This window comes from Cnephaeus nilssonii (genome assembly GCF_951640355.1).
Source record: "Cnephaeus nilssonii genome assembly, chromosome: X".
In the NCBI taxonomy this organism is placed as follows: domain Eukaryota; kingdom Metazoa; phylum Chordata; class Mammalia; order Chiroptera; family Vespertilionidae; genus Cnephaeus; species Cnephaeus nilssonii.
The window spans coordinates 80018896-80045086 of NC_137071.1; the positions used below are offsets into that span (position 1 = coordinate 80018896).

The 26191-nt window shown below is 42.5% G+C and overlaps 1 protein-coding gene across 1 annotated transcript in view; it reads right to left on the reverse strand.

Annotated features, from left to right (window-relative positions):
- Positions 1-25071, reverse strand: part of TRPC5 (transient receptor potential cation channel subfamily C member 5) — a gene marked incomplete at both ends in the record, with an annotated part of 206036 nt that extends 180965 nt beyond the window's left edge. Inside the window, one exon of the mRNA XM_079765692.1 lies at positions 24694-25071. Coding sequence (XP_079621818.1) covers positions 24694-25071 — 378 coding nt within the window. The remainder of the gene's footprint in view (positions 1-24693) is intronic.
- Positions 25072-26191: the final 1120 nt, after the last annotated feature.

Consider the following 26191-nt stretch of genomic DNA (forward strand, 5'->3'; position numbering starts at 1 on the left):
AGTCCATGCTGATCAGACTTGAAGTCCTCATTTGCATGATGGGAACCTGGGCAGAAACTTCCTCCATTAAAGATGGCCTCTCCTTTGTCTCTGCAGGGCACTGTTCTATTTTTACCTGAGGCTGCATCATCCCAGTTTGTAAACTGTTTGCTTGAAGAAAGTCTCTCTTTTTTCCCTCCAATACTTTTTAGTGAATTTTTGTTGACATGTGGCAGGAAACATGTTTTATTAATTTGTATTGCTGGAAGCACCCTGGGAAAATTATATATTTAGGCTCTCCCTGCTGAGCTCCCCACCTGGGATTTCTGAGTGGCTTCTCTGAAAAACACTCATGTAACAAGTAGTCCTTCACTCTGAAGTAGAGTTTGGCTAGGAAGGAGAAGCCTTTTAGAAAAGAAGCTTGAGTCTGGACAATGCCAAGAAGCTTAAGTTCACCTAGCACAGACATGTCAGGAGGACTCATTTTAAGAATTTTTCTTTAGCAGAAAACAGGATTTAAATGTCTCTGTGGCCGTGACAGCACACATCATGATCATCAATTGATTTTTCTGAACACAACAGCCAGGATTATATAAATGGGTCACATTTAATAAATACATGCAACTTTTGGTTGACAGGAAAAGTAGTGTAAGCCATTTTGTGATTGAACCGATGCCTATCATATTGACATCGTCAGTGGTAAGCAAATTCTTTTTAAACACAATCTTTGACAAGCAAAAATCTTTGACACATTGATGTGTGTATAATGTTCTGCATTTACTCATATATTTTCACTCTATTGCATTTTGAAAGGACAAACTCAAAAAAGTGCCCCCCCCACTATAATTTCTTCCTCTCTCTGACATTACTTCTAATTGTATTGTTTTGAACTGGCAGCTGCATTGTCAATAGTGCTTCTCAAGCAGAATGTCTTTTGTTCTTGTCAGAACAGACTAACTATTAAAGGAAAGAAGCAGGAGCTTGGTTGCTTCTGGCTGGAGATTGGAGAAGGAAGAGCTACTTTGGGCCTTTAACCCTACTGTTTCTGTCTTTTGCTTGTCTTTTTCTAGTATGCTCCCAGGCTAAGGGTGTGGGCTGCTGTCTCCCCAGAGAAAGGTAAGCTAACTGTTGATCACTACTGAATTAGGAAAACATGCGGTGCCTTGTTCTTATTTCCCTGAAGTCAAACATGCCCCAAATCTGAAATTTGAAAAGGCAGGTGCATTTTAAATGTAAGGATGACCTTTCAATCACTTGCAAAACATTCCACCCTCTCTGGAAGACAAATGTAACCGGACACGAGTTTCAATGAAGTCTTTCACTCTGCAGTACCTTTTCAGGAATGCAAGGCAGGGCTAATAGAAAGGAGGAGAAGGGACTGGTGTTCCCACTGAAATACACTACCGCTTAATTTTCTTCTTTAAATTCAATGAATAGGGGATAAGAATCTCAGATTGATGAAAAGTCGCAAGAGTGGTAGTGTTTGAGGCCCACAGATATTTGATTATTCCACCCCCAATTTCTAGTTGGGGAGGAAACAAACCCATATCTTGGAAGACTCCATAGATGCATAGGATTGTTTGTCTATTGTCAGAAAAGATCAGCTAAGGTGATTAGGTATGCAAGAAGGAGGCTTAGCTTCCAGCAAATTCTTCTGCACCTGTGGTCTTATAATACCATTAATTTGTAAACTTGAGATTCTGTGGAAGCCCCAGACATACATTTGAGAATTCAGGGCAACTGACACTAGCACAGAATTGCTGTGGGACTTCTTTCAAACCCTGCCAAGGTTCCATCAAATTAACATTGTGGTGTTTAACTTTTTCAGAGGCTAGAGGTTAATACCTCTTGGATTGATTGCAGTGACAGGAGAATGGGCTAGATTGCTACTATGTTTCATCTAATCCTGATGATTCTATGATTAAGTGGACCACATCCAAACAGATATCCACCAGAACTCCAGGGGTTTTATTCTAGAAATGTATCAATGACACAATTGCCTGTGGAGTTATTAGTGAACTCCCCTGTGGTTTTATTAAATACTAGAGCTTTGTATTCTTGCCTCTCTAGTAAACCAATTAGGTGTCTGACATGGTACCTATTTAATGTGGGTTTGTAAAGTAATTCTAGAATAATTTCAAAACATTGTTCATTTTCTCACACCATTCCTGTGAGGTTATTTAGTATTATTCCTCTGCTTTCAAATGGTAAGAGGTTAAGCTATATAGAGGTTGAGTAGTTTGCCTAAGGCTACATAACAGTTGAGAGATGGAGTCAATATGAGGACTCCATTCTCACATTTTGTCCATGATATCATGTGCCTCAGCTGATATACATATTATAAAATTGCAAGGTTGAAAGAGACTTTGGAGATGACATAGTCCAACCTCATAATAGATGTTTAACTCCTTTGTAAACACTCATGCCCAATAGCCATTCTGCCTCTGTTCAAACATTTCCTGTGGTGATATGCCATTTCATTTCTTTCCACTGCTGAGATTATTGTTTTGAAATTGGGTAGCCACATTTTATTCTTCCCAATCAAACACTAACACTACTCAGCACCTTCAGACTACTCTCTCTAGTATGGAACTCTTTATTAAAAATTATTTGCTGAATAGTAATGTGGCATGCAGCAGGCAATGAGAATTTTTTTTCCTCCTGCACACCCCCCACTGGGGATGTGCCCACAACCAAGGTACATGCCCTTGACCGGAATCGAACCTGGGACCTTTCAGTTTGCAGGCCGACGCTCTATCCATTGAGCCAAACCGGTTTCGGCGAGAATTTACTCCTTCTTATTTTTTGGCTCCATCTTTGTGGTAGTGGCAGCCATGGCCACAGTTAGTTCAATAGCCAACCTCTCTTTGTCCATGCCCAGGAGCTACATACCCTCAAGATGTCTGGCCATTAGACAGTGGCCCAGATCAAGGCTCATTGAGGGCATTGCCCCAGAAGATCAAGTGGTGCTCCTGGAAGATACGTCTTGGGAGGATGAGACTTCCCTTGGCTAGGGTCAGGTTGAGGCCTTGACCATGCTGGAAGTAGCTGGCCATCTGTTTGGAGGTAGAGTCCATGGTACCTTGGCCTTTGCTGGGAAAGTGAGAAGTCAGATTCCCAGAGTGGCCAATAAGGAGGAAAAAGGGGGATAAAGAGAGGAGGAGTAGACAGTTATGGACTGTGTCAAGGGACAGGTGTAGTATCATTGCTTAATTAATGTTGTACCCATTTTTGACAAGAAGAAAGGCAACAATTCTAACTCTTAAGTCCTTTTTCATACTAGTTTTCTCTAATAAAGACAATTGATCCTGTCAAAAAATGAATAAGAATAAGAATAAGAAGGAGGAGGAGGAGGAGAAAGAAGGAAAAGCATACTTTCCTATTTTATAGTTAATTCCTCTAGGTACAAGGTGGTTTATCTGATCATTCATATGATCAGCTTATGGATGCTGGGCTGAAGGGTCTTTCAGGAAATATTTTAGCCTGGTTCCAAAGAAGGAGTTAAGGATTGAGAGTGCAAGATTAGTGTTCAGTCTGGCTACTGGGTTTTGTTCTCCAATCTTGAAGACCAAGGGGGATAGAAATGATATTACCAGTTGAATAATTTAGTTGAATGTATGAATTCAGGCTTCCTTCTCAGTAGTTTAAATGAAAAAGTGGGATAAATGACCAAAGAATTATTTCTATTTAAAGAGAATCTTACTCATTTAAGTTACTTCTCCCAAATAAGATTCATGGCATTTTCTCCCAAGTAAGTTCTAGGATCCAGAGAACATTTTCTATTCTGATCAGATAAGCTATTACTCCCAAAAAAGCTTAGCACTGACAGCAGAATATTGCAAGCCCACTTTGTCCTGCTTCCTGGTTTACAAATGGAAACCTGCTAATCATGGCAGTCTCAACAGGGACGGCTGTAAAGTAATGACACCAAGGCCGAACCAGGGCCAATCACTGTGTACACCCTTAGTAGTCCAAGGGAAGGCTATTTGGTTAGTAAAAGCTGCGAATTGTGACCATATCTATATCACAAATAAATGTTTCAGATCCAAGGCCAAGGGCTATTGGTTAAATATGTTTGGCTTTTAGACACAGATATATTTTTAGAGGACACATTTTAATCTCTCCTACCTCAACTGCACTAACCTGGAGTCAAAGGGATTGTCATTTAGATACTCTTGTGGCCTTCCTTCCTTGGGTCTCCAGATCCCTGCCATCTAATGAGAGGCTTGCTTCATGGGGTTTGTAAGTCTTTTGGAGTACCATGGAAATGAGAAAACTTGCCTTGGGTTTTGTTTAAAGTAAATAGCAGCTCCTTAAAATAACAAATATATGACTGAAAGGTTTGTATATCTTTATAATGTCTTTTCTGTTCACCAAGAGCTGAAGTAGAGAAAATTACTTAGGTTATAGTCTTTTAAGATGAAGGAGTTAGGTTATAGTCCTTGGAAGATAGTTCATGGTGCTAGACTCCAGAACAGGTGACTACAGAACTCACTCTGAGTGGCTTTAAAGACAGATAATTTAATTTTAATGTAGTGGAAGTAGCACTCAATTGAAAATCAGAAGTTATGCATCTTGGCTCTACTATAAGAGTCAGTTTATTGAGTCTGAATAAATCACATCTCCTCTGTGAGCCTCACTGTCCCCATCTATAAAATGGGGAGGAATGGGTTAAATAATCTTTCCAGGTCTGAAATTCTATTAATTTCACTCATTCAAAAAACCATTTATGTGTGACAACATGGATGGACCTTGAGGACATTATGCTGGTGAAATAAGTCAGACAGAGAAAGACAAATATCATATGAGCTTCATTATATGTGGAATCAGTTACTCTATTTCTGGTGTTGTCAAGTGAACTCATAGATACAGAGAACAGATTGGAGATTGGTTATTGCCAGAGGTGGGGGTTGGAGGATAGAGGAGATGGGTGAAGGTGGTCAAAAGTTACAAACCTCCAAGTATAAAATAAATAAGTCCCAGGAATGTAATGTAGAGCATGATGACTATATTTAGTAATACTGTACTTTATATTTGAAAGTTGCTTAGAAAGTAAATGTGAAAAGTTTTCATTACAAAAAAATATGTGACTATGAATGGTGATGAATGTTAACTAGACTTATGTGGTGATCATTATGTTGTATAAATGAAATTATTAATATATGTTCATTAAACATTTATGGTATACTTTATGAATTATCCCAAATGAATACATTCCTGTAACCACTACCCAGCTCAATAAATAGAAGAGCATTAGCAACATCCTAGTAACGCTTTACATCACTACTTTTACCCCCTCAAAGCACAATCACTATCCCTGAATTCATGAATGAAATTGCTTGTCTGAAACTTTATGTAAATGGAATCATATAGCAACCCCTTCCCCACATTTATGGGATAATTGCCATGTTCCAAGAGCTATGCTAGGCACTGGAGATTCAAAAGCAAACAAAATAGACAAAGTCCTTTCTCTAGAGAGGTAACATAGGCAACAAACATATGTCAGATGGTGGTAAGTGTTATAGTGCTATGGAGAATCTTGAATCAGGGCAAGGGAATAGGGAACAATGGGGGATGTGCTATTTTTATATAAGGAAATATGGAAGGCCTGCCTGATAAGATAGCATTGGAGCATATATCTAAAGAAACAAAGGGAGCCATCTATGCAGTTACTTGTATGAGGAACATTTCAGGCAAAGGAACTGAGGGTAAATCATTCATATAAGAGGTGAGTATGGCTGAAACAGTTCAGGTAAGATAAGAGTGGTAAAAGATGAGATCAAAGAGCAGGGGTCCATATCATGCAGAGTCCTATAGGCATTGAACAAGGCTTTGGAGGGCTTTGATTGGAGTGACACAGGTAGTTTTAAAAGTGTGACTCAGTTTCAGGGAAAAGACTGGATTATGGGGGGCTGGGAGGGGAAGGAGGGGGAATCAGTTAGTAGGCTAGTACAATTGTCCAGGTGAGAGGTAACTATGGCTTGGACTAGGGCAAGGTGATTGCGTGTTGAAAAGTTGTCAAATTCTAGGATTGTCCGGAATGATTCAAAGCTTGAAGTCTCTTGTCATGGGCATCTCATGATATCATCTATTCTTTGAGGCCTTTCCAGACATTGTGAGTCTATATTTGTAGTTCATATACTTCAAACACGGGGAAGATTAATTTATTTGTTTTGTGAATTTCTGAACTTACTAGCTCTTCTCAAATCAAAGTAGAAAAAAATAACTGAAGTAATAGACAACTGGTGTCATTGGTAGCATCAATTGAGAGAAAGCTTCTCTTCTTTGAGCTTGTTAAGGTTGTTCTATTCCAGAGGTAAACACACCTTTTATTGACTGCTGAACAAGAAGATACTAAAAGCCTCTATATCAGTCAGGGCTACCTGATCATCTATTTTGACACTGTATGTCAATACTCTCAGTGTCAAAACATTTTTAATGTAGATGATTATGTCAGCATGGCATCAAATAAAGCAAGAACTTGGACTATTCTATTTATCTGCTCAGTGTAGACAATTTGGAGAGTTTAGACCAGAAATGGTATAGACTCAACATGTCACATGATGTCTGCCTTTTACATCTTTGCTCCCTACTAAGGAAATCAAAGAAATGTTTTCCTGTATATTTGATACTCGCCATATTTTCTGAAGTAGCAACTCTGCTGACAATGAAGTCAGGGAAAATAATGGATTAAATGGATATTTTCCATTGCTTGAGTGTTAGAACTCATTCCTTTGCTAAATACCAACCCTCGCCCAGTTGCTTGGCTCAGTGGTTGAGTGTTGACCTATGAACCAGAAGGTCATGGTTCGATTCCCAGTCAGGGCACATGCCCAGGTTGTGGGCTTGATCCCCAGTAGGGGGTGTGCAGGTGGCAGCCGATCAACTTTCATCATTGATGTTTCTATCTCTCTCTATCCCTCCCTTCCTCTCTGAAATATATCTATATATATAAAAGCCTAAGTGACTGGTCGACCGTCCAACCGGTCGACCAAACAACCAGTTGCTATGATGTGCACTGACCACCAGGGGGCAGATGCTCAATGCAGGAGCCGCCCCTGGTGGTCAGTGTGCTCCCACAGCCAACCTCCCAAGGCTGGCCAACCTCCCGCAGCCCCAATAGGCCCCGATGGCCAGCCAGGCCAAGGGACCCCACCCGTGCACAAATTCATGCACCAGGACTCTAATCCTCTCTAATAAAATGGTAATATGCAAATTAACCATCACTCCGCTACATAAGCCACACCCACCAGCCAAGCCACGCCCACCAGCCAATCAGGGCAAGTATGCAAATTAACCCAAACCAAGATGGCTACAGCCACAGAGAGCAAGGTTTCACAGGTAACAGAGCAAGCCAAGCTTTCCATAGTCATTGCAGGCCTAAGCCTCCACTCAAGCTACAAAGTTTCAATTATAGAAGGTAAACAAATTCAAACAAATGGTGGCAGAATGGAGCTTGAGAGAGCAGGCCAGGGTTGCCGGCGGCAACAGGGGAAGCAAAGCTTTCCGCACACCCTGGCCGGGCTCACCCGCTTAAGGCTACAAAGTTTCAGTTATAGAAGGTGAACTAACTGCCACAGAAATGGCTTCCACCCCGGAGGGAACAGCAGGCTTGGCTCAGCTCCAGGCTACAAAGTTTCAATTGTAGAAGGAAAATAAATCCCAGATTCCAGGGCCTCTGCTTGGATTGCCAGGGGGCGTGGACGGCCTGCAAACCACCACAGGCCCCTCGCTCAGGCCGCCCCACACCCCAAGGGAACCCCCACCCTGATCCGGGACACCTTTCAGGGCAAACCAGCTGGCCCCCACCTGTGCACCAGGCCTCTATCTTATCTAATAAAAGAGTAATATACAGATTGATCATCACTGCAACACACAATATAGCTGCCCCATGTGGTCAAAGATCCTGCCCCCATGTGGACACAAGATGGCCACTACAAGATGGCCAGCAGGAGAGGGCAGTTGTGAGGCACCCGGCCTGCAAGGGAGGGCAGTTGTGAGGGACCAGGCCTGCAAGGGAGGGCAGTTGAGAGGGACCAGGCTTGCAAGGGAGGGCAGTTGGAGGTGATCAACCCTGCAGGAGAGGGCAGTTAGGGGTGACCAGGCTGGCAGAGGAGGGAAGTTGGGGGCAAACAGGCTGGCAGGGGAGCAGTTAAGCATCAACCAGGCTGGTAGCGGAGTGGTTAGGGGGTGATCAGGCTGGCAGGCAGAAGTGGTTAGGGGCAATCAGGAAGGCAGGCAGGCAGGCAAGCAGTTGGGAGCCAGCAGTCCTGGATTGTGAGAGGGATGTCTGACTGCCCTCCAGGAGTCCCAGATTAGAGCGGGTACAGGCTGGGCTGAGGGACAACCCCCCTGCTGTGCACGAATTTCGTGCACCGGGCTTCTAGTCTTATATTATCCTATATAATAAAAGCCTAGTATGCTAAGTGTCCAGTCGTCCGTTCAACCAAAGCCTAATATGCTAATGATATGCTAAGGCCGCTCAACTGCTTGCTGTGATGTGCACTGACCACCAGGGGGCAGATGCTCTGACCAGTAGGTTAGCTTGCTGCTGGGGTCCAGCCAATCAGGACTGAGTGAGACAGGCCAGACATGCCCTGGAGCCCTCCCATGGTCCCTTCTTGGCTGGCCAACCTCCCGCACCCCTCCCTGACCCAAATCGTGCACTGGTGGGGTACCTTGTCTGGTGGCCTGGCCTGCACCCTCTCGCAATCTGGGACCCCTCTGCTGAATGCGGAGGGTGGGATTTAGTCCAATCCTGCAGGCCAGGCTAGTAAATTCATAATTGTCTTTTAAAGCTTCTATTAGTTTACTAATGATAGAAGTATAAGTGAAATTCTTAGAACTTGGTTGTAGAATAAGGTATGAAATCTGTTTTTTTTTCTTTTTTTTTTTACATAACTATTTTTTCTTTGACACCCAATCATGAGAATACAACTATTAGTAATTGGAAAACAAAAGTTTTCTGAAATGAGATTGTGAAAAAAAGTAATCTGTACATGGAGATAACCCTACAAAGATGTACACTAAAGAAGACTTTGAAAATGCATAGTATTTGCCTGCAGAATGAGTGGTAAAATTGTTTAAGATGTTTTATATGTAGAAGATGAGAAGCATCCTACCTAATAAAAGAGCAATATGCAAATTAGCCATCACTCCGCTACACGCACAAGCCACACCCACCGGTCACGCCCACCAGCCAATCAGAGTGAGTGTGCAAATAAACCCAACCAAGATGGCTACAGCCACAGAGAGCAGGAGGGAGGCTTGGGTTTCCCAGGCAACGGATGAAGCCAAGCTTTCCGCCTGCCCTTCCTGGCCTAAGCCTCCACTCAAGGCTACAAAGTTTCAATTATAGAAGGTAAACAAATCCAAACAGAAATGGCGGCAGCCATGGAGCTTGAAAGAGCAGTAGGCTAGGGTTGCCCCCCACTTTCCGCACACCCTGGCCGGCCCAGGCCTCCGCTTAAGGCTACAAAGTTTTAATTATAGAAGATATACACAAACCCCAACAGAAACGGCTACCGGCCATGGAGCGAGCAGGAGGCTTGGCTCCACTCCAGGCTACAAAGTTTCAATTGTAGAAGGTAAATAAATTCCAGATACCAGGGCCTCTGCTTGGGTTGCCAGGGGGCATGGTTGGCCTGCAAACCACCACAGGCCCCTCGCTCAGGCTGCCCCATGCCCCAAGGGAACCCCCACCCTGATCCGGGACACCCTTCAGGGAAAACCAGCTGGCCCCCACCCGTGCACCAGGCCTCTATCCTATCTAATAAAAGAGTAATATGCAGATTGACCATCACTCCAACACACAATATGGATTCCCCCATGTGGTCAAAGATCCTGCCCCCATGTGGACACAATATGGCCACCACAAGATGGCCAGCAGGGGAGGGCAGTTGGGAGGCACCAGGCCTGCAAGGGAGGGCAGTTGGAGGCAATCAAGCCTGCAGGGGAGGGCAGTTAGGGGTGACCAGGCTGGCAGAGGAGGGAAGTTGGGGGAAAACAGGCTGGCAGGGGAGCAGTTAGACATCAGTCAGGCTGGCATTGGAGTGGTTAGGGGGTGATCAGGCAGGCAGGCAGAAGTGGTTAGGGGAAATCAGGAAGGCAGGCAGGCGAGCAGTTGGGAGCCAGGGGTCCCAGATTGGAGAGGGTGTAGGCTGGGCTGAGGGACTCCCCCCCCAGCCCCTGTGCACGAATTTCGTGCACCGGGCCTCTAATATATATATATATATTAGATATATGTGCTAGAGGCCTGGTGCATGAAAATTCATGCACTGGAGGGGGGTCCCTCAGCCCGGCCTGCCCCCTCTCACAGTCCAGGAGCCCCCAGGGGCGGGATGCAACCTGGTGATCAGGGGAAGGTGATGCCCCATCACACCTCTGCTGCTGCCACTGCTGGCAGCGCAAGCCTCAGCCAGCCCTGGTTACCTGAGCCTCGGGTGGCCCTTTTTTCTGTTTCTGTATCCTGTCTACTTCACTTGGGCTTGATATGTAGGCCTGTCTAATCCTTTATTTCTGTGCTGTCAATACTTTTTTTCCTTTGAACAAAGATCCTTAAGCCCTAAACTAGAACTTAAAAATAAATGAATGATTAAGCATGAATACTTTCATCCAAACTTGCTTATACCAGAGAAACCCTAAGATATTTTAAGCATCACTAAAACAATTCTATAGTCTTATGCAGAAAAGTTAAAAGATCTAGAACACAATTAGCTTTGTTCTTTGCTCCCATTCCTATAGAAGTCTGGGTATACCACTGTTCTCTAATAAGTTAGAGTGATTTTTTTAAAAGAATAAATAAAGTGCTAATGATTGTAATGTACAAAGAGTTTAGACAAATCAGGAAGGAAAAGATGAAGACTCTAGTAAAAAATTGGTTAAAAATGAAAAGTTGACTCATAAATCGCTTATAATGTGAAATCCCACTTATAATAAGGAATTAAAATGTAAAATGAGCTGAAACTGGTTTGGCTCAGTGGATAGAGCATCGGCCTGCGGACTCAAGGGTCCCGGGTTCGATTCCGGTCAAGGGCATGTACCTTGGTTGCGGGCACATCCCCAGTGGGGGGTGTGCAAGAGGCAGCTGATAGATGTTTCTCTCTCATCGATGTTTCTAACTCTCTATCCCTCTCTCTTCCTCTCTGTAAAAAATCAATAAAATATATTTTAAAAAAATGTAAAGTGATAATGTAATAGCATTTTTAGCCTGTCAGATTGACAAATGTGTTGTTATTTTTTTGCAGTCTATGATTGCAAGTATATGAGAAACACTGTTGGTAGGAGAACAATTTTGCAATTTATAGCAAAATTTTAAAATGCACACACCCTGTGATTCCATAATTCCATTACTAGGAATTTACCTTACAAATATAATCACACAAGTGTTCAAAGACATATATATATATGGATATTCATTACAGCATTGTTTAATAAAGCAAAAATATAAGAAAACTCAGTCTAAATATACTTGAAACAATTTAAATAGAAGGCTGGTTAAATAAATATGGGGCATTTGTATGATACAATGCAATACTGTCATTAAAAATAATACAGTAAAGCCTGGCTGGTGTTGCTAGTGGTTGAGCATCAAACCATGAACCAGGAGGTCATTAGTTCAATTCCTGTCCAGGGCATATGCCCAGGTCGCAGGCACAGATCCCCAGTAGGAGGCATGCAGGGAGGCAACCAATTGATGTTTCTCTCTCATCAATGTTTCTATCCTTTACCTTCCTCTCTCTCTAAAATCAATAAAAAATTTAAAAAAGAATATAGTAAAGATAAATATCTTCACATAGAAAAATGCCCATATGTATTGTAGAGGAAAAAGAAACAAGTCAGAACATTTTTTAAAAGTTTGTGTGTCTATGTGTGTTTCTGTTTGAATATGCATAGAAAATATACCTACATTGTTCTTAGAGATGGCTTTTACAGAGTTGATCATGAGATTGGGAAATGGTATGTTTCCCTTACCATGCTTTTATACTGTTTTAATCCTTACAGTAATTTAATTCTTTTATAACAAAAATTTCAAAGTAAACAAATGGATGTGGAAAAGGGTGGTGGTGACTTAGGATCCTAATCTATACTAATGAAAGCTTAGGTGGCCCTTGTGCACTTCATCATTACAAGATGGCCACCACAAGATGGCCGCCACAAGATGGCCATGTGCACAGTGGAGGCGGGGGCCCAGTGGCTTCTCCGTGTGGTGAGGCCTGGGGGTCCTGTGGCTCCATGTGGCATGGAGGAGGCCGGTCCTGGCGTCTCCACTGCCTTGCGCGGAGGAGGTGGGTCCCAGTGGAGGAGGCAGGTTGTGGCAGGGGAGGGCAGTTGGGGACAATTGGGCCAGCAGGAGAGGGCATTTGGGGGCGATTGGGCTGGCAGGGGAGCAGTTAGACATCAATCAGGCCAGCAGGATAGCATTTAGGGGGAGATCAGGCTGGCAGGCAGAAGCTGTTAGGGGCAATCAGGCAGGCAGGCTGGTGAGTGGTTAGGAGCCAGCGGTCCAGGATTGTGAGAGGGATGTCCAACTGCCAGTTTAGGCCCAATCACGCAGGACATCACCCAAGGGGTCCCAGATTGGAGAGGGTGCAGGCCAGGCTGAGGGACACCCCTCACCCCCGTGCATGAATTTCGTGCACTGGGCCACTAGTCCTATATAATAAAAGGCTAATATGCAAATTGACTGAATGGCAGAATGACCGGCTGCTATGACGTGCACTGACCACCAGAGGGCAGATGCTCATGCAGGAGCTGGCCCCTGGTGGTCAGTGTGCTCCCACAGGGGGAGCGCTGCTCAGCCAGCTCACGGTTGGCGAGCACAGCATTGGTGGCAGGAGCCTCTCCCGCCTCCGCTGCAGGTGGGTGGTAAGGAGCCAGGGACTGCGAGAGCCCCAGACTGTGAAAGGGATGTATGACTCCAGCTTAGGCCCCATCCCGGCAGTCAGACATCCCCCTAAGCTGGCAGGTGGACATCCCCTGAAGGGTCCCAGACTGTGAGAGGGCGCAGGCCAGGCTGAGAGACTCCCCCCCCCCCCGCCCCAGCCTCAGTGAATGAATGTCATGTACCAGGCCTCTAGTACTTGAATAATTTCACACCTCATTTTGAGAGTTAAGAAATAAGGAAGGGGGAAAGGGAGGTACATTTTTATTTTGGTTGTATGGACAAAGCCCAAATTGTTCTAAACTTTGGCTGTTTCAGTGGGGATTGAAACCTTCTCTGTGAAGGCCCATTGGAAGGCCTATTTGAAGACAGGGGGTTGATTTGAGGATTTGTAGAGGTAATTTTTTTAGCTTCAAAGTTCCCTCCACTATTCTGATACGGATAATGGAGTTGATGGTGACTACAAATATTAAATCACTCCAGTTTGTCCTTGAAGAGTAGAAAGGGACTTAGAAATTCCACTGTCCAGCCTCAGGGTTTTTGTAATGGGCCATCACCCCTGCCCCCCTCTTAAGGGAAACAGGTAAAGGTGGTAGACTCATGGATTTGTTTTTGGGACCAGCTTCATCATTCTTCTCTGATTTTACTGTCTTTGGGTGTGCTTTTTTCTTATCTGGTTCACAGCCCTCCTTTACTAATGAAAAGATAATAACAATTCACTAATAGAAAATGCAACAGTAAGCTTTTCTTCAATCAAGATCTTAGTATTTATGTGCTGATTACCTTCTCTTTACTGAGAACCTCACAAGGCAGACATACTCCTTAGAACAGAGAATAGCTGCTGGATTGGGGCCACTTAATTCTGCCAGAGGCAACAAAGTTTGCATTTATCAACTGGTCCATGAATCCAGCATGACCCTCACTAAGGTGGTTCTCCTGACTCCAGAGACTTTCTGTTGACAGGAGAAGAAACCACTTCCCTATCCTGTCCTGTCTGTTGGCCTAACTAACCCCAAAATCCTAGGGCTGGATTTGTCAGTGACAATTCAACTGATTTGAGGGGCAATTAGCCAGCCCTCTTTACTCAAACTATCAACCCTGTGCCTCTATTTTGAACTTTATTCCATAGGAAATAAGGAACCTCTGTGGTCATTTGAGTGACATGATCAAATGCAGGACTGTCTTATCTCTAATAGCATTTATATTTCAACTAATTGTTTATATGTTTGCCTCCTCACCTAAATCAATTTATTCAAAGGGACTTGGTAACCCATTGGGTGTAGTAGTTGAAGGAGAGGGCAAAGTTGACAACAACTGCAAGGTTTCATATCTAGATAACTAAAAGGATAACTGGAAGGAGACAAGAGTCATCACTTGAGAAGATACACTGGATGAGGAGGATGCTTTGGAGGACAAAGTGAGGCTAGAACAGGTATTAAGAAAATAGATTCTACTGCTAAGTCTGCCTAGGTTTGAATCCTAGTTTTTCTCTTACTAGCTTGGGAAAGTTATTTAATCTCTTTTGTTCCTTATTTAACCTCCTAATGTCCCCATTTGTAAGGATGGTTAATAGTATTATCCTGCATTACAGGATTATTGTATCAAATAAGTTAATGCATATTATGTACTTAGAATGGTACCTGGCACAGAATAAGTGCTAAATCAGTGTTTGCTATTTTTATTATTAGACACTAGAGGCTCAGTGCATGAAATTCGTGCACTTGGAGAGGGGTCCCTCAGCTCGGCCTGTGCCCTCTCGCAGTCCGGGAGCCCTGGGGGGATGGAGGCAGGAGAGGCTCCTGCTACCGCCACTGTGCTCACTAGCTGTGAGCCCGGCTTCTGGCTGAGCAGTGCTCCCCCTGTGGGAGCGCACTGACCACCAGGGGGCAGCTCCTGCATTGAGTGTCTTCCCCCAGTGGTCAGTGCCCATCATAGCGACTGGATGTTCTGCCGTCAGGCCCAAACTGGCTCTTCGACATCCCGGATTGTGAGAAGAAGCAGGCCAGGCCTAGGTACCCCACTGGTGCATCATCAGGGCTGGGGAGGGACCACGGGAGGGCTCCAAGGCATGTCTGGCCCATCTCGCTTAGTCCTGATAGGCCGAACCCCAGCAGCAAGCTAACCTACTGGTCAGAGAATCTGCCCCCTGGTGGTCAGTGCACATCATAGCGAGAAGATGAGCATCCTTAGCATATCATTAGCATATTATGCTTTGATTGGTTGAATGGCCTACTGGATGACTGACACTTAGCATATTAGGCTTTTATTATATAGTACAGTGAATTTTAAATGTTTGGGGGTACATCTAGATGGGTATATCTAGCTAAAATTTGGAAAATAAATTATGAAGCTTTTGGTAGATATTGATTTACAAAGGGAGAAGTGACAGAACTCTTGGTAGCACTAATATCAAAGGATTTGAAAAAGAGACTAAAAGTTAGTGGTCAGAGAGAGAAGAATAACCTTATAGGCATGATATGGACACCAAGAGAGTTGTCAACTAATGAGATTAAAATGCCACACAGATATTGGACCTGTATATATGTGGAGGGAAGGGAGATGAAAGGGGAAAGTCAAATATCAATATGGGAAATTCCTCATAAATATTTGCTACCGCTAGCCCCTGAGTGATGTGGCTCTAGCTTCTTTCTTTTATCCCATGCTAGCCCTCTCAGCTCCCACTGCCATTCAGAGGACCAGTAACAACCAGCTGGGATGGTGGTAACTGCTCACCATGGTCCCAACTAAGGATTGGCTCAACTAATGTCCATAGACTCATTCTTCTTTACTCCAATTAGGAACAAAGAAAAAACAGGGAGGGCAGATGAGCACAGGAACCCAGCAACTACTGTTTGTGATATGACTCAGGATCCACCTGTCCTAGTGTTCTGACTCTGAATAAGGTATCTGTGGTCTTCCTCTATGATGGTAATCTCATGAGGGTAACATGAGCCCCAAGCATTGTTTTTTGTCACTAACCCATTACTACAGGACCTACTGTGAACAAGCCACCATCATTCCCACTATCGATTTAATTGTCCATTTACTTCCTTCTGACCAGTGTGCCTCCCTCCTCTTTCTTCTTTCCAGCTGAAAGCCTGTTTCTTATCTGAAATGTTCCGCCCTTGAAATCTGTCTACTTGTATCTAGAGTAACCTCCTATATTGTCCATGTTACACATTTTGGATGTTGTAGCATGTTTCCTTGTACTGTTCTATTTCTTTCCCATGTTTGTTGTTGGAATATGGGAAAGAATCAGTACAAGGTGGTGTTTGGTGCACTGGGATGGAACTGATGGCAGAGAGATGGAAGAGCTCTGAATGTTGCACTGATATTTCACTCTTGAATTGAGTTTGTTACAAGAGCCTTATCTGGAAAAACAAAAACCAGTGAGGAGCATGGGGTGAAAAGGAAACAGAAAATAGTTGCCCTCTAGAAAACTGTACCTGTGAGGTGAAGGAGGACAGAGAAGAGGTAACTCCTTAAGTAGACATGTGTATGTGGGTTAAAGGCTATTCACAACTATGAGTATGAGGTTACAGAAAGAAAGCCCTGAGTTGGTGGTAACCCTGAAGGGAGATGAGAAAGGCCATGGCTAAAAAACTTCATGTGTTTCTATTTAGTCACTCGCGTTTGAGATTACTTCATGGTTTCTTCCTTGTGAAGTGTTATGTAGCCAGCTCTCTTGGTCTACTTGAGTCCAAGTTTAAATGATTTTTTTCCTGAAAGGCAAACATCACTGTCTTCAATATTTTGTTACCCTTGGAACACAGAAATCCATGTCCATTAAGATGGGTGGATTGGTTAGACAGCATGTGCATGTCTGTTCTCCCCATGCGACTATAAATTTCTCAAGGGCACTCACTGTATCTTTCAAATTTATTGTGAGGCATATGATTAGTAGTCATAAATGCCTAGAAAATTGAATAGAACTGAAGAGAATTAATATTTGCTGGAACTCTGTCATCAATGAGTTATTCTATACAGACACTACTTTTAGCTGATTTGTTTATTTTCAGCTTTGTTGTAAATATTACCACTTCTAATGATTCCTTGGAAGCAGAGTGGAGTAGTAGAAAGAGTGGCTGGGGAGACAGGAAGCTTTTGTGTCAGTACAGGGCTCAGCTAAGTGACCTTGGACATGTCACTTCAGAACTAATGATCTCTAAGCTCTTTACAATTGTGATCTGTGAGTGAATTAGGCCAGGTTTATTAAGATTCAGCACAGATATATGAGTGGAGGTAACTCACTTCATCAGTTTAGCCAATATGATGCCATGCAGTCACTCTGACCTTTTTTTTCCTATCAAGCGGCTGATTTATTTTCTTGACACAACCCATTTTTTTTGGCCTAGAACTTTGTGGAATTAAAATCATAGAATTAAAGCTGTTACTCAGATTACTATAGGCATAAAAACCTACTGTTATATTGGGAAATTCAGGTAACAAGAGTTGGTAATATTAATAATAGTTTGTATTAATGTTTATGTGATTATGTCAAATGTTAAATAATAATTCTCATTTTAAACTTGCAACAACCTATGATGTAGATAATATTATTAACCCCATTATACAGATAAGGAAAGTGATGCTCAATCAGAGTAAACACCATTCCAAAGGTCATGCAGTCTGAACTCTTAGCTACTATGTGTTTGTGGGTACGTAATACTTAAAAAAAAATAAACAATTTAGATTAGCCAGAAGGTCATATCATCACAGCTTCAATGAATAGGAGTAGGAGTAGTTAGTACTAGCTATCATTTATTGAATATCCATGTGTCAGGCACTGTTATAAGTAATATACATGTATTTTTTAATTTAATTCTCACTATAACTATGAAATAGACTCCATTGTCATTCCCATTTATAGATAAAGAAACTAAAGTTTGGAGAGATTAAGTGACTTGTCCAGGTAAATAAATCTCAGAGGTGGATGACTCCAAAGCCTCTGTTCTTTCCACCACTTTAGGCTACCTATAAATAGCAGAGTGTCTTTTACACTTCTCTCTTTTAATTTCTGCTCTCATATTGACTGATATTTATAGGCTGGACTCTTTAGCCCCTCTTGGTGCTCCAGTCACCTTTTCCTGGGAACTTAGTGTCCCCCTCCACACTGTTCAATCTCTGAGACCAAGGATCAGACTGGAGAAGTAGTAGAGTGCCTTGTTTCTGATTTTCTACAATCTCAATAAAAACACTTACCAGTGTTGCTGAGACTTAATCTTGCTAGCTCATCTGTGAGACCAATTTCAATTTGGAGCCATCTGCCACAGAAAAATGAGTAATTATGGCAGAGCTCACAAGGGTGAGCCATGGGAAGAAGGTTGTCTTAGCCTCTTTCCTCCTGTTTGCATTGATGCAAGTGACCAAGAAAGAAAATTACTTGGGTGGGCTGTTGATACAGAGGCCAGCAGCTCTACCTCCCTGTTGCTCACGTACTTAGATTTTAGTGAACAAGGAGGGATGACTTTGAGGTCATGCAGCTTGCCTGACAGCAAAAGGGAGACCATTGCCATCAAGGCCAGGCAGAAGGAGGTAATCTGTGAACTGGGCCAGCTTGTTCACCAGTCTCTCCCTCTCACTGTACTGGTGTTGACTTGTGATTAGTGCCACTTGCCAGCTGGTCTCTCCACACAATATGATGGGTTAAGACAAACTGATAGAGTAAAGCTGAAAATAATAGTCACTGACTTCTGTCTAGCATTTAATATTTTTCAAAAGACTTTAACATTTTATTTTATTTCTTCTTTACAATAGCTCTCTAGATTAGGTAGGGGCAAAGATTATTAGCTTCATTTTACAGATGAGGTGTGATTCCACAATTGGATGTGTGTAAAAGACACCCAATTGACGCCCAACTTAATGAATCGCCCAAGGTCTTGGGCCTGCTACAACTGGCTAGTACCTGAAACTCTGAATTAGAGCCTATCATTCTGTTTTCTAGACAAGTAGTTTTCCAGCTATGCTTGCTCCTCAGGCAGAAAGCAGGTATGGGAGTGTGTGTGTGTGTGTGTGTGTGTGTGTGTGTGTGTGTGTGTGTATGTGTGTGTGTGAACAAGTAGGGCTTTGGGTCCCAAACTGAACTTAAACTAGGGAAGCTGTGCTTGTGTTAGTTTGTCTGTTTTACATCTGGGCAGGATTTCATTTAATGAAAAGCTCTACAAACGTTTGAAAACCACTTATCTAGGCTAGTATTTCTCATAAAGAGTATAGTGGGTTGAAGTGTGTCCCTTTAAAAGATATGTTCAAGTCTTAAACCCCAGTACCTATGAATGTGACCTTATTTGAAAAAAGGGTCTTTGTAGATGTAATGAAGTTAAAATGAGGTCATCCTGGATTAGGGTGGGCTCTAAACCAAATCTCTGGTGTCTTTATAAGAGAAAGGAGAGGGATATTTGGACACTAAAAACACCGAAGAGAACTCTATGTGATGAGAGAGGCAGAGATTGAAGTGATGTGGCTATAAACCAAGGCATGGAACAGATTCTCCTTAGAGCAGTGGTTCTCAACCTTTCTAATGCTGCGACCTTTTAATACAGTTCCTCATGTTGTGGTGACCCCCAATCATAAAATTATTTTCGTTGCTACTTCATAACTGTAATTTTGCTACATCATAATGTAAATATCTGTGTTTTCCAATGGTCTTAGGCTCTACAGCAGCGGTTCTCAACCTGTGGGCCGCTGCTGTAGAGCCTAAGACCATCGGAAAACACAGATATTTACATTACGATTCATTAACAGTAGCAAAATTACAGTTATGAAGTAGCAACGGAAATAATTTTATGGTTGGGGGTCACCACAACATGAGGAACTGTATTAAAGGGTTGCGGCATTAGAAAGGTTGAGAACCACTGCCTTAGAGGCTCCAGAAGGAACTAGCCCTGCCAACACCTTTATTTTGGACTTCTGGCCTCCTGAACTATGAGAGAACCCATTTCTTTATTTAAAGTCACCCAGTTTGTGGTATTTTGTTATGGCAGATATGTGAAACAAATACAGGGAAGTACATAGACTTCTTATCTAGAAACAGGTGGGCTTATTAAAATTTTGATTCCAGGCCAAAACCCCAAGATTCTGATTCTGTAGGTATGTAATGGGACTTAGGGAAGTGTATTTTGGTAAGTTCTCCATAGGCACAATTATTGATCTTTGAGCTTATTGTGACCATACACAGATAAAAGTCTTTGGATTGTTGCTGGATTTGCTGTCCCTGCTTCTGATGCTTTTCTAGTGAAGCCCAGAGTCAGTGAGCTGAAGGGAGTAGATTTAATGGACGAGAAATAGGCTGGTATTAAACCTTCTGTAGTCTAAAATATTTGAATTCTGATAATTATTTGAGTGTTTACCCCAAGGAATCACAAGTCCTCCAAGTCACCAAAATCTACTCCTATTGAAATAGGCCATTGTGGTATAGTTCCAGACTGAATACTGCCAAGAGGGTCATATTTCTGAAGCAGCATGAAGGCCACAGAATAACACACACAAGAAGACAGTATAGTAACACCCCCCCCCCCCACACACACACTATGTTCTACTTGTTGTCTAGTGCAAGGAATTCAATCTAATAGAGCACCACCATTTTTACTTAAAGAGTTGTCCCTATTAAAAATGCAGGTCTCCATGTAAGTGTTGATCCTTGAAGTCAGTGTCAGCCATTTGTGCCTGGCCTCCAATCTTTATCTGAAAGCAGTTTTGATAGGCTAGAAGAGGACAGTGGACTGGGGTCAAGAGGAAGCTGAGGGGGTCTTGCTGCCAGCTTGAGGTCAAACTCCATGCCCAATAAAGCTAAAGAGGGCACTAGTTTACACAAGATTGATGAAGGTCAGCTGTGCCCAATCCCTTGGAGAGATGGGGGAGGGCCTCTGTGAAAAAGGACAGGTGTTTGGATTCTGTTTGTGGGAGGAGTGTCTTCCTGAGAGTCCCCTACCCATCTGGATCCAAGGTCCTTCAGGAGGCCTGTGTTTACTCACATCCCTGCTTGCGCCCAGGTAAATAAATATTGTTTCTATCTCCCCAAAAGGCAGAGCTCCTGCACTGTGGCAGTCTGTTGTTATAGTTACTGATGTCTGACTTATTACAGTGATTTCAAAGCAATGGAAGAAAATGAAATTTAGCAGAGGCTAATATGGGGGATGGGAGGGAGAGAAGAGAGGGAAGAGAAGGCTGCTGAAGAGCTGACAGCTCTGTGTGTTTGTACATATGGTGTTATATTTGAATATGGACAAAGGAGGTCTTATACTAGCAGTGTGTCTGAAGGATCTTGGTAAAGACAGATTTCCCCAAATAGCTTTACCCAGGTTTAGTATGCCTGATATTCCACCATTAGTTATTCATTTCTGTGAGTGAAGCACTGCCTTTCTCCAGGGAAGGTCGTGCCTTAGATTGTACTTTAGTATAAGTTTATCTGGTACCTTTCTTTCTCCGAGTTTGCCAGAGCAATGGGGAAAGATGGAGGAAGTGGGGGCCATCAAATAAGGACTTGGCCTACTTTCGAAACTCAGGGTTGATATTGCTAGTTCCCTCTTTGGAACTACCTCTGTGCTCTCCTCTCTTTCAAAAACAGTTATGCTAAATGGGAGTGAATATGAAAGTCTTGGATGTCTTTTGCAATCAGCTAGCCATGTGCTTTTCTGGGAGATACACTTAATTCCTTCATGTTAATCAGAAAATATTTATTCAGGGGTTGGAAAAAGTAGGCTTATAGTTGTGAGTATGTAAAACAGTTTATTATTGTACTATTATTATTGTTTATTGATTATTATAATGTTATTTATTATAATTTACTTTTGCCCACCCCTGTATATTACCCGTTATATACTAGGTACTGGGTTAGGTACTGATGGGAGAAGCATGGAAACAGTTGGGCATTAGGTTATGCCTTACATTTAAAAATATACAATCTAGTCCTAGCCAGTTTGCTCAGTGGTCAGAGTGTTGGTCCATGGACCAAAGGGTCACAGGTTCGATTCCCCATCAAAGCACATACCTCGGTTGCAGGCTTGATCCCCAGCCTGTGTCAGGGTACATGTGGGAGGCAACCAATCAATGTATATCTCTCACATCGATGTTTTTCTCTATTTCTCTCTAAAAATCAATGGAAAAATATCCCCGGGTGAGGATTAAAAAAACCAATCTAGTTACAGATGCCAGACAATTACACAAGTAAGGCTGACCAATAGTATATAGTAGTGAGTAATTGGTGCCAAGTGAAGGGCTCTGTAATCTCAGAGGCAAGCAAGATAATCTTGCTGCAGGGTAGCTGGATAAATGTTAGTTCAGATTGGCTTATTAAATCACTCAGGCACTTAGCAGGGCTTTGGGGAAATGGGTCACAGAACAAATCATTTTTTGATGTGGATGGTGATGTAGACTAAGTAGGGAACATGTTTACACCTCTCTGCTTTGGTATTAATTCACATGATGAATCCTTTCCAGAGAGCTCATCCATCCATACTTCACTGACCTACCCCATCTCAGAACTCCTATGCTTGGAATTCTAAAATGTACTCAAACTGCCAGGGAAGCAATACAGCCTAGTGGTTAAGAGGGTGTGTTTAGGCCTGGCTGGCATGGCTCAGCAGTTGAGCATCAACCTATGAACCAGGAGGTCACAGTTCGATTCCGGTCAGAGCACATACCTGGGTTGAAGGCTCAATCCCCAGTGTGGGGTGTGCAGAAGGCAGCCAATCAATGATTCTCTCTCATCATTGATGTTTCTATCTCTCACTCCCTCTCCCTTCCTTTCTGAAATAAATAAAAATATATTTTTTAAAAAGAGGGTGTGTTTAGGAGGTAGGCTGCTTGGGTTTCAATTCTGGCTATGATATTTGTTGTGATCTTAGACAACTGACAATCATCCTGTGACTATATTTTTCTAATTGATAGAATGGGGATAATAATAATAATGTCTATCTAACAGAGTTACTGCGAGGATTAGATAAGGTAAGTTGTTTATGGTGCTTAGCGCTGTGCTGATTGCATACTATTCATTTATAGGATAAATATTTATTGAGTGCATTCGATGTTGCAGACACTTCCCAGTGTTGGAATAAAGCAATGAAGAAGAGAAATAAGGTCCCTTTTCTTTTGGCACTGTGTCAAATGCTGATGGAGAAGAAAGGGATTCAGGCCTTTTACTCAAGGAACTTTTAATGTAGTGTTTTCCTTTCTGCTCTATTGATTATAATTCTTAGTCTTCTAGTTATCACTTAGCTTATTTTCATTTCTTTTTGTTTAGGAAATTATTAAAGCTGTGAATTTCATTTAAACCCAGCTTTGGTCATATCCCATAAGATTTGATGTTGTGTGTTTTCATTATCAACTAGAGGCTCAGTGCACAAAATTTGTGCATGGGCAGGGTCCCTAGTGGCTGCCGGCTGCCAGCTGCTGGCTGGGGCCTCCCTTCATTCCGTGCCACCCACTGGTGGTCAGTGCATGTCATAGCAAGTGATCGAACTCCTGGTCAGTAGAACTCCTGAGGGGACGCTTTGCATATTAGGCTTTTATTATTTATTTAGATATTTTCTAAGCATTTTGCAGTTTTAGTTTTGATTTGTACTATTTCTACTTTTTAATGTATTGTACTGTTCCACATTTGATGACTCTGTATTTTCTTTGTCCCTACTATGCACTCAATGCCATGCTCCAAAGGAAGAAATACAATCAGGAGATGTGCTTGACTTGAGGGGTTTAGAAAAAACTAGGGAAGATAGTACTGGAAAGACTCTTAATGAAGACTGTTGAGTGCTAGGATTCTTGACTTGGTTTCTCTTCTAATGGGAAGACATTGTAGTTGCTGAAAGGATGGATAGGAATTATAGAATTTTTACAATATTTTGGGAAGAATAAGCAGCATCATTGTTCAGAATGGGTTGAGAGAAAGAAAGAGGCTAGAGGGAGAGAGTCCAGTTAGAAGATTTTAATGTTACTCTATGACATTGGTTCCCAAATCTGAGTATTCATAAGAATTCTCTAGAGGGGTTATTAAGACACAGCTTGCTGGGACCCATCCCCTGAGTTTCTAATTCAGTCTTTGGTGGTGCCTGAGGATTTTCATTCACATTTAGCAAGTTCCCCTGGTGATGCTAATGCTGGAGCACACTTTGAGAACCAGTCTTTTAGAAGAGAGATGATAAGGACTAGAGGCAGAGTGGTGGGAGTTGGGCTAGAGAGGAAAGTATGTAAGAGATATTAGGAAGGAAGAAACCACAAGGTTTAGGAATTCGATATGGAGGCAAGGGAGGGGAAGGACTTGAAGATGACTCCAGAATATGAAACATAGGTATCTCTGAGGGTAGGGGAATCTCCTGACAAACACCTGAACATCTAATGGTGGAATGCAGTTACATGATAGGTACTAGAAAAATATGTGAGTCCCTGTATCCACCTGCATTTGCATTGTGACTCTCATGCTTAAAAGCCTCCTGTCCTTCAGGAGAGAAACTAATAAAAGGAGAAAGCTCAGGTTTGTGTTTGGTTTATTCTTTTGTAGAATATAACTTTGAGTAGAGAAAGAAAATAAAGATAGAGAGCAGAGGGTAGGGAGGGTAGAAGAAGCTTCAATATTTTGGAAATGGAGAGCACACTTTTTGGTTGTTAAGTATTGAATATATAAGGGAAAATACTAATAAGGAAATGGAAAATGAGTAAAACTCAGCATAGGCCATGCAGGGTAGCTATAGGATACTACCTGAGATCACTGATGAGAGCAGAGGGTTGCCATGATAGGGCTTCTCAACTCTAGCCTACCTGACCTTCCCTAGTTTCAAGGCTTCTGATTATGGTTTTCTGTTGTCCCTGGCTATTTTCCATCCTATAGGGACTTCTCTTACCTGCTTCTCTCCACTGGGCCTCCTGTAGCTGAGCAGAAGCTCCACAGCACCCACCACTTCCTTGCGGATAGCATAGAGCAAGGCATCACCTACATACACGCTGTGGTTCAGCAGTAGCTCCATGATCTCCAAGTTCTCGTTCTCAATGGCAATGAGCAGAGCACTCCGGCCCAGAGGATCCATGCAGTTGATGTTGACATTGTAGTAGATCTCTGCCTCCTGGAGGGCCTGCTTCACAGTGGCATAGTCCCCCTTCTCTACAGCATTGAGGAAGGCCTTCTCCTCTGCAGAGAGCTCAGTCTCAGCCCTCACAATTTGCAGGGGGATTCGGTCTCTGTACGGTGAGTAGTTGACCTTTTTGTAGTACAGTTGGGCCATGGTTCATAGCAATTTAGAAACCTGAATAAGGAGAGAAAGGGAGACCGAAGATATTCTTAGATACCTGAAGGTCTCAAATGGCTAACTGTGGAGGCAGCCTTGCTAATGGGTTGGAAAATCCAAAACTTTTTTTTTTTTTACTTTACACTTCATTATTTTGTTAATACTATGGTGATTTTTAAAAAATTATCTTTATTGTTGAAAGTATTACAGATATCTCCTTTGATTGTTTGTGTTTTTTTCCCCTTTGACCCCCTCAAGCCCATATCCACCCCTCCCAAGCCTTCACCACTCTATTGTCTGTGTCCATGAGTTATGCATGTAAGTTCCCTGGTTAATCACTCCCCTCCTGCCCCCCCCACCTTCCCTCTTGAATTTTTCAGTCTGTTCCATGCTTCTATGTCTCTAGTTCTATTTTATTCACCAGTTTATTTTGTTCATTAGATTCCACATATAAGTGAGATCATGTGATCCTTATCTTTCTTTGACTGGCTTGTTTCACTTAGCATAATACTCTCCAGGTCCATCCATGCTGTTGGAAATAGTAAGAGTTCTTTCTTTTTTACAGCTGTGTAGTATTCCATTGTGTAAAAATACCACAGCTTTTTTATCCACTCATCTGCTGGTGAATCCTAAACTGTTTTAATGTCGCAATCTTTTGCTTCTTGAAAAGGAGTATATCAGAAAAAACCCTGGCTTTGGGGTCAGAAATACCTGGGCTCAAATCCTGACTTTACCAGCTCTGTGACCTTGGATAAATTACTCAAGCCAAGCCCTCTGTGTTTCAGTTTATTATTATTAAGTTTATCAATATCAATAATATGTATAGCAGTTATTATTGTGTACCAGGCTCTGTGTTAAAGAATAATTTTTACCTCGTAAAGCTATTGTGAGAGTTAAATAAGGTAATGCATTATCAAAGCAGCTGGCTCAGGGTAAACCTCCTGAGACATGGAACAAGCTAGTTCCTTCCTTCTCTTCTGCTGCTGAAAATACTCATGATAATACTTCTGATTGGTGATGCAAAGTTGGAGTTCATCTTTGGCCAATTTCTTTGGGCTCTGGGCCTATGGGCTTGTGCTGATTTTCAGGATTGCATTTGCAGTTGCCCCAGATGCAG